The 8,899-nt window shown below is 45.0% G+C and overlaps 1 protein-coding gene across 1 annotated transcript; it reads left to right on the plus strand.

Annotated features, from left to right (window-relative positions):
- The first annotated feature begins 1,048 nt into the window (after nucleotides 1-1,048).
- Nucleotides 1,049-8,376, plus strand: LOC145719852 (transmembrane channel-like protein 5). Its single transcript, XM_081811455.1, has 5 exons — nucleotides 1,049-1,246; nucleotides 3,848-3,923; nucleotides 4,105-4,238; nucleotides 6,390-6,563; nucleotides 8,190-8,376. Exons 1-5 carry the CDS (start codon nucleotides 1,161-1,163, stop codon nucleotides 8,326-8,328), a joined length of 609 nt encoding a protein of 202 aa, XP_081667581.1. The 5' UTR covers nucleotides 1,049-1,160; the 3' UTR covers nucleotides 8,329-8,376.
- Nucleotides 8,377-8,899: the final 523 nt, after the last annotated feature.

Genomic DNA, 8,899 nt, shown 5'->3' on the forward strand with positions numbered 1-8,899 from the left:
TCATGATTCATTTAATTGAATTTGATTATTATGGTGATTGTTATTTCAGATGCCAGGTATACAGAATTGAGGCAGTGTAATCATTGACCCATATATAGTCCTCTTTTACTGATTTATTCATTTATTTGTTAATAATATGCCGAGCATCTCGTTCCTTATAGACACACGTTTCTTCGAGCTGCCCCCATGATAAGATGACATAACATAAAGATTCTTTCCTCGGTGGGTAGGTTGCATGCCCAATCTCCTCACTCAGTCTGCCCAAACTCACTTTCATTACAGCCTCTGTTCAGGGTCTGGACGTAAAGGTGGGGAGGTTTTTTTGTTTTTGTTTTTTTCATGGCAATTTTTTTTTTTAACTGGCATCCTCTCTGTATGAAGAATTCAAAGTGGTCTCAAGTTTCCTCAGAATAAATGGAGACCTTGGCTTCCTCTTGTGGATTTAGAAAGCAGGCAAGCAGTATTAATCCAATAGCAGTAACCAGAAATGGAAAAATGTTCAGTTTATTTGGGTTCGGAGGTTCTGAATTTATCTGGTCCCTGAGAAGAAGGTTGAATAAGCAAAGAGTGGTATAAATGAGATAATAGGATAATTTTAATAGTGATCTCATTTAAATAATATCTATTGTTAGCTTATAATTAACTATTTAAATAACAGGAGGGATAACTTAAATAATGTTCTCTAGAATTTTTCTTTTTTTTAGAAAGAGGGGCAGAGGGAGAGGGAGAGAGAGGATCTTAAGCAGGATCCATGCCCAGCGGCACAACCCTGAGATTTTTACCTGAGCCGAAATCGGGAGTCCCGAATGTGGGACATGGGAGGGGAGTCAATCTCACAACCCTGAGATTTTTACCTGAGCCGAAATCGGGAGTCAGATGCTTAACCTGAGCCACCCAGGCACCCCTCTAGAATTTTTTTTAAACCACTTCAGCAGTACCTGTATTCAAATGCATTGTATTAATTCCATTTTCCCTCAATTCCTTCAATTATTTCTTTGAAAATATGCTTGTACTTGGAACCTTTCAAACATTTGCAAGGGAACTTAGGACTTTATTCCAAACTGGTGAGGCTCTACTTTGTTGATTGTGGGGAATCTTTTGAAGGAGAGAGTTGATGATTTGGGTACTAAACTCAGTGATGTTTTCACAGACTCATTGGAATGCAGTTTATCACAAGCCTTGGCTTACAAGAGTTTGACATTGCCAGGAACGTCCTGGAACTGATCTATGCACAAACTCTGGTGTGGTAAGTTTTGAAAATCTTCAGACTGACTCAGAAATATTTTGTAAGTGGGGATATTGTGGGTATTGTTACCTTTATGAGCACTTTTAAAAAAAACTGTGGTAGGAAAATGCATCATATAATAATCATCTGAACCTTTTCTAAATGTACAGTTGAGTCGTGTCTATTCACATAGCTGTGCAACAGATCTCCAGAACTCTTTTCATCTTGCAAAGCGGAAACTCCCTACCCATCAAGCAAGAACTCCCCAGTTCCCCCTTCCCCAGCCCCTGGCAACCAGCACTCTATTTTCTGTCTCTATGAGTTTGACTACTCTAGATACATTATGTCAGTGGAATCATACGGAATTTATCTTTTTGTGCCTGGCTTATTTCACTTAGCATAATGTTCTTCGGGTTCTACATATTGTAGCATACATCAGTACTTTTTTCCTTTGTAAGAGTGAATAATATCCCATTGTATGGATATACCACATTTTGTTTATCCATTCATCCATGGAGGGACCTTTGGGTTGCTTCTACCTCTTGGTTACTGTGAATAATGCTGCTATGATTATGGGTATGCAAATGTCTCTTTGAGACCCTGCTTTCAATTCAATCTTATGGCACATATGAACACTCTTAGATTATTTAATTAAATGATGTTCATAGATCAGCTGATGTGATAATAACAATATATTTCCATTTATCGAGTGCTTACTTTGGCCGGGTTTTTGAACCCTAGACACCAAGTGCTCATACTACTGATCACTTGCTGAAGGTTCCAAAGGGAAATGTTAGCCATGGGTGGGGGGAAAAGTTCCAATCAGAGGTGGCCATTATTACTTCTGGGCCTTTATGGTTTGCGTTAATAAACTGTAAATAAGCACAACTGAAAACCCACGTATCCTTTCCTTTCTCCACGGCAATTATAGATTTAACCTCTGTGCTTTTTAGGAGAAGATTGCCTTTGCTCATGAGCTTGAAAAGAAGATAAGGGAAAGGTGCCTGGGTGGCTCAGTCGGTGGAGCATCCAGCTTTTGGTTTCAGCCCAGGTCATGGTCTCGGGGTCGTGAGATCGAGCCCTCGTCGGCTCCATGCTGGGTGTGGAGCCTGCTTGGCATTCTGTCTCTGCCCCTCCCTTGCTCACTCTCTCTTTCTTTCTCTCTCTATAACAAAAAAGAAGACAACAGAAAGGGAGTGTATGTTAGGGACGATGGTAGAGATGAGGTGAGGTAAGTGTCTTTTGCACACCAGCTTGTCTATTTTTTGGCATGTCTACGTATCACCTGTACTGGTTTTATTTTATTTTATTTATTTTTTAAAGATTTTATTTATTCATTTGACAGAGAGAGAGAGGGAACACAAGCAGGGGGAGTGGGAGAGGGAGAAGCAGGCTTCCCGCTGAGCAGGGAGCCCGATGTGGGGCTCGATCCCAGGACCCTGGGACCACGACCTGAGCCAAAGGCAAACGTTTAACCGACTGAGCGACCCAGATGCCCCTAAATACATTGTTAAAGGAGTCTTTATTTTACAACCATAAATGGAAAACCTGTGTCATTTGAGAGAAACTTCAAGTAACTTGAAAAGTAAATCCAACCAGGGCACCTGTCTGGCTCAGTTGGTAGAGCATCTGACTCTTGATCTCAGTGTCGTAGGTTCGAGCCCCATCTCCGGCATAGAGATCACTTAAAGAAAAATGTCAGTCACTTTAAAAAATAAAATAAAACCAAGCCTATCACAAATAGTCAAATTCTAGCTGGGTGCTCCTGTCTGCCAAGGTTCTCAGTTTAAAGCTTGTCCCCACCCTTTCTTTTAGGAAAAAAAGGGAGGTTGGCAAGTGTTAGACCCACCAAAGTGAGATTTTCTTCTCTTGGAAATCTCTACTCAGGAGTGTTAGGGAGAATTGAGGGGAACGTCCTTCTCATGTGTAACCCAGTGTCCCTGCAGGACCTCAGACCTTCTTTGCTGCCATGGAGGGAGGAGAGGGACATGTCCCACATTCGGGACACCTAGGTTAGGGCTTGCTGAAGGCCATTTGGTGGTATGTGGGTGGTACTTTCTGCAAAATCTCTTTTCCAAAGCTGGGAAGAGAGCAGCTGAGGATCTTGGGTATGGTGGGGATTTTCCTGGTTTGCAGGGGGACAGAGCACTCTCCCTCTGTATTTGTTTGTTAGGGTTGCCATAACAATGTACCACAGACGGGGTGGCTTAACAACATTTCCTCACGATTCTGGACGCCAGAAGTCCAAGATCAAGGTGTTCAAGAGTTGGTTTCTTCTGAGACCTCTGTGCTTGGCCTGTAGATGGCACCTTCTCCCAGTGTCCTCACATGGTTCCTCTGTGTGTATCTGTGTCCTAATCTCTTCTTTGAAGGACACTAGTCAGATTGCATTAAGGCCCACCCTAGTGATCTCACTGTACCTTAATTAACTCTTTAAAGGCCCTATCTCCAAATATAATCACATTCTGAGGTATTAGGGGTTAGGACTCCAGCGTATGCATTTTGGAGAAACACGGTTCACCCCTTAACACCCTCTTTCCCTTCCCTGCACACCCTGTATCTGCCCCCGCTCCCCACTCTGCGTGTCTCCCCCTGACCTCTGACACTCTTTCTCCCTCATAGGATTGGAACCTTCTTCTGCCCTCTGCTGCCCTTTATCCAAATGATTACTCTTTTCATCATGTTTTACGTCAAAAATGTGAGTCAGTCTGAAGTTGGAATCGATTAGCCTCTCTCAGTCCCATGTGACCCCGTGGTGGTTGGAATTGCGTTGGGGGTGGCGGGGAGTGGTGCCGGGAAGGGGGTCAGGAAGCTGGTGCCTGGCTGGGGTCCCTGCTTCTCTGACCACAGATGGGAGGTGGCCATTTCTCTCTCTTCAGATCAGCCTGATGATGAATTTCCAGCCTCCCAGCAAAGCCTGGCGAGCCTCACAGATGATGACATTCTTCATCTTCTTGCTCTTTTTCCCATCCTTCACCGGGGTCTTGTGCACCCTAGCCATCACCATTTGGAGGTAGGAGATAGTGGCCTTGTGGTGAGGTCTTAGAGATGGGGTGGGTGAGTGTTTTAACATGTCAGCTTTATTATTATTAAGGTATGGTGAGGCCAGCAGATCAGAAGGCGAATGCTGTTGAAAGATGATCTGTTGTTCTCAGACCCCAGTAGAAGTGGTGGTGGCGGATGGGAATACCACGCCACGGAGGGCCACATGAGGAAGCCCCAGGGTTGGTCAGGACGCAGAGGGAGTGAGGAGAAAATGTGAGCAAGAGCCTTTATTGTGGTTTCGGTGGGAAGGAAAGAGCAAGGCGGGGTAGGCAGGTTTAGGATTGGCTAATTGGAACAATTTCAGTGGGTTTTGAGGTAAAGGGGCTGACTGGAGTTGTCTGGTACCTGGCTCTGGGGTGATCAGGGCAGGGGGATAGTGACCCTGAGTGTGAGAGCCTGATAGAGTAGGTGGAGGGTGGGATATGGACTCTGGATCAAGGGCTATCTCTCCAGGGTCAATAAGACCCCAGATGTCAAAACATCAGAGTGAGAAGACAACGCTTAGTACATTGTTTAACCCAAGTTCCCTTGGAAATCAGCAGACAAAACAACCAAGGGAGGGAGTAGCTCTTGGTTCGGTCACCACCCATCAGGCGACCTGGCACAGCTTCCTCACTTCCTGGAAGGACTGCAACTTCCCAGAATGGGGACAGAACTTGAGCGAAATGAACGGAAATGCCCTGCTTGAGCTGGTTCCCTCCTAGCTCTCCAACCTCAGCCCACTTTGGCTCCACCTTCCTTCATCCTCATGGCTCTTGCTTCACACCTGGGACCCTGTGAGTCTCTCCTGACACAGGGTGGAGTCCTCTGAAGTGTTCTCCCGACTCCCTTTGCTTGGTGGCCTTCTGCCCGCCCTCTGGTTCTTGGCTCAGAAGTGACCCTGCTTATCTATGTCAGTTCCACCTCTTGTCTCTTCATTCCATAGCTCATGGTCAGAGATGCCTTCATTTGGATCTTTGTTTAATCATTACTCATTAGTTGTTCATCTTTCTTTTTTTTCACAGTTTATTTTTTTAAAGATTTTATTTATTTATTTGACACAGACACAGCGAGAGAAGGAACACAAGCGGGGGAGTGGGAGAGGGAGAAGCAGGCTCTCCGCTGAGCAGGGAGCCCGATGCGGGGCTCGATCCCAGGACCCTGGGATCATGACCTGAGCTGAAGGCAGACTGCTTAACCGACTGAGCCACCCAGGTGTCCCTAGTTGTCCATCTTTCTTACTAAAATGTAAATCTGAGAGGGCAGAGTCCATGTCTGTCTTGTTTACTATGGAATCCCCAAGGCTTAGTATCTAGCACAGCACCTCGTACAGGTGCAGTAAACTTTTATAGAATGAATGAATGAATGAATGAACGAACGAAGGAGTTGACTTTTAGGTTGTAAGCAGAACTGGAACCATCAGGAACTCAAGTGGCTTCAGGGGAGGCTCCTCTGTTTTACGATGTCTTTGTATCTCTCTTTTCTCTCTCTTCCTAACCAGTTCCTAGTTTCCCTCTAGTTTCTGCTAGTTCATAACAACTGACTACACGTGGCCACCATTGCCACAACTTCAGCCTCCACAGATCACAGGGTCCCCCCTTCATATTTCTTAGGTCAAGAATCTGATCACCCAGTTCATTTCTTCAAGCCAGGATATCGCAGAGTTCAACGTCTGCTCTTTGGATTGGCTATCAGTAGATCCAGTGAGAAGCTGTCTGGGCGCAGGTCCTCAGAGCGTAGGTCACAAGTATAAAACATCCCAGCTGAGGCTGTGAGGGAGAGGGTTTCCTCGGGAAGGAGGGTATATGTACAGCAGACAAGAATTGCTGGTTCTAGGTCCAGAGCCCAGAAAGGACAGTTTGATTCTAGAAAAAGCTATACCTGAGTCTTGTGCTAGAGAGGTTTTTCTGTCCCTTGTTTTTTTTTTTTTTTTAAAGATTTTTATTTATTTATTTATTTGAAAGAGAGAGAGAGAGAGCGCATGGGAGGGGGGAGGGTCAGAGGGAGAAGCAGACTCCCCGCTGAGCAGGGAGCCCGATGTGGGACTCGATCCCGGGACTCCAGGATCATGACCTGAGCCGAAGGCAGTCCCTTAACCAACTGAGCCACCCAGGCGCCCCTCTGTCCCTTGTTTTACCAGATTGAAACCTTCAGCTGACTGTGGCCCCTTCCGAGGTCTGCCCTTCTTCATTTACTCCATCTACGGCTGGATCGACACCTTGAGTAAAAGGCCCAGCTACCTGTGGGTTGTTTGGATCTACCGGAACCTCATCGGAAGCGTGCATTTCTTTTTCATCCTCACCCTCATTGTGTTGTAAGTGGAGCACCTCGGGAACCCGGAGGGGGAAACATACCATTAACTCTGCTGGTGGATAGTCTGGGCGAGGTTTGCCAGGAAGGCAAAGGGCTACAGTGTTAGCTCAGTGTTCTGGATGCCCCTGACTTTGCCCTTGTCCTAGGTTTTTTGTTTTTGTTTTCTGTGTTTTTTTTTTTTTTTTACCTGTTTTATGAAGAAAGCAATACCTTCTGTGCCCCCTTTTAAGAAATAACATGAAAACAAAATGAAAATTTTGATTTGAGATTGCTTAGGAAAATTTTAGGTGTGATTCTTTCTGAGATTGTGATTACGTTCAAATGGGTTGGGCAGTGTTGGTACATAGGATAGCGTTCTTCCATTTCCAAATAAAAACGATCAATTTCTGACTTCTTTTTTTTTTTAAAGATTTTATTTATTTCTTTGACAGAGAGAGACATAGCGAGAGAGGGAACACAAGCAGGGGGAGTGGGAGAGAGAGAAGCAGGCTTCCCGCCGAGTAGGGACCCTGGGATCATGACCTGCGCCGAAGGCAGACGCTTAATGACTGAGCCAGTTTCTGACTTCTTATGAAAAACCAGATCTGCCAAGACCAGGTTCATCTTCCTGCATGAACAGTTGGTTGGCTAATAGCTGTCCCTCTTTAGAAGCCTAGCCCTGATAGCACTGGAAATTGCAACTCCTCAGAGAGAGAGACACAACTCAAAAGCACAGACTAGTGGAACCAGTGGATGTTGCTTATAGAGCAGCCTTTCAGGTTTGCAGGTGGAAGTGATGAGACAGAGATGGACTGACTTGCAGAGATAGGCTGCAGGCTGCACAGCCTGTGAGTGACACAGGGGCTAGAACCTGGGTGTCCTCGCTCCCAGTCATGCCCTCCCTTCCCTACACTAGGTTGCCACTAGCCTCTTTAAAATGCTGAGCTTTCCTAGGGCCTTGTTGCATCACACTTCTGATTCACTGGGGAGCTTGTTAGAGATCCAGAATCTTGGGCCCTACCCCAGATCTACAGAACCCCAGAATCTGCATTTTGACAAACTCCCAGGAAATTTGTATCACGTTGAAGTTTGAATAGCACTGGGCAGACTCACAAACTCTGGCTGCACATGAGAATCGTGTGTAATCTGTAAAAATACTATTTTCTGGCCCTCTGCCAGACAACTGATTATGAGAATAATTGATCTGAGAAGAGGTCATGGAATGAATCTTTTTTCCATCTCTCATGATTCCATGTGCAGCCAGGTTGAGAACTGTTGCTCTTTTTTTTTTTAATTATTATTTTTATTTACTTGAGAAAGAGCACAAGTGGGGTGGGGAGTCAGAGGGAGAAGGGAAAGCTGACTCCCCACTGAGCAGGGAGCCCGATGTGGGGCTCGATCCCAGGACCCTGAGATCATGACCCGAGCCGAAGGCAGACACTTAATGACTGAGCCACCCAGGTGCCCCTAGAACCATTGCTGTGGTGTATTTAACCTGTAACTCATCCAGACACAACTTTTTGGGAACACTGTGGGGCCAAAATCCACTTGCAAGCAAATATCTCGGTTTCTTTACACTCTTTTGGAATTTGGGGCCTGCAAGACATTGGCAAAAGTGTCTGTCATTCTTTCTTTTCTTCTTTTCTAGAATCATCACCTACCTTTACTGGCAGATCACAGAGGGAAGAAAGATTATGATCAGACTGCTCCATGAACAGATTATTAATGTAAGTTCCATTAGTCCCTCTGTTATCCTCCTCCCACCATTTTTAAAAAACATTTTATAATGGGAACTTCCAGACATATTCCAAAATAGAATAGTATGATGAACCCACACCTGCCCACCACCCAGTGCCAACTACCATCAACATGTATGTACTCTTTTTTTTTTTTCCAAGATTATTTGTTTATTTATTTGAGAGAGACAGAGTGAGCATGAGTGGGGGTGGGGCAGAGGGAGAGAGAGAAGCAGACTCCTCGCTGAGCAGGGAGCTCAACTTGGGCCTCGATCCCAGGACCCCGAGATCATGACCTGAACTGAAGGCAGATACTTAACTGACTGAGCCACCCAGACGTGCCTGTATCCTCTTATCTATACTAACCGTTCACTGCAAATCTCTGGATTATTTTAAAGCAAATCCTAGACTTACATCATTTTATCTGTAAAAACTTCTATACACCTAAGAGATACAAACTTTTAAAAAACATAACCACAATACCATCATTGCACCTAAAAGAAATAATTCCTGGGGCGCCTAGAAGACCTACTGATTTCGTTAGAGATGACAAAATAGTGGTACTCTACTCCTAGAGATTCTTCTGCATTGATTGGCTAGAATTCTTCCATGAAAAAAGGAA

The sequence above is a fragment of the Leptonychotes weddellii genome, unplaced genomic scaffold (assembly GCF_054177405.1).
Source record: "Leptonychotes weddellii isolate Sample4059 unplaced genomic scaffold, ASM5417740v2 HiC_scaffold_7757, whole genome shotgun sequence".
Taxonomy (NCBI): Eukaryota; Metazoa; Chordata; class Mammalia; order Carnivora; family Phocidae; genus Leptonychotes; species Leptonychotes weddellii.

Bases quoted from the DNA above. Each gene is read 5' to 3' on its own strand.
- LOC145719852 (XM_081811455.1), top strand. From the start codon at position 1,161: ATGCAGTTTATCACAAGCCTTGGCTTACAAGAGTTTGACATTGCCAGG. The intron at 1,247-3,847 runs GTAAGTTTTGAA...TCTCCCTCATAG, and splicing joins TATGCACAAACTCTGGTGTG to GATTGGAACCTTCTTCTGCC. The intron at 4,239-6,389 runs GTAGGAGATAGT...TTGTTTTACCAG, and splicing joins CTAGCCATCACCATTTGGAG to ATTGAAACCTTCAGCTGACT.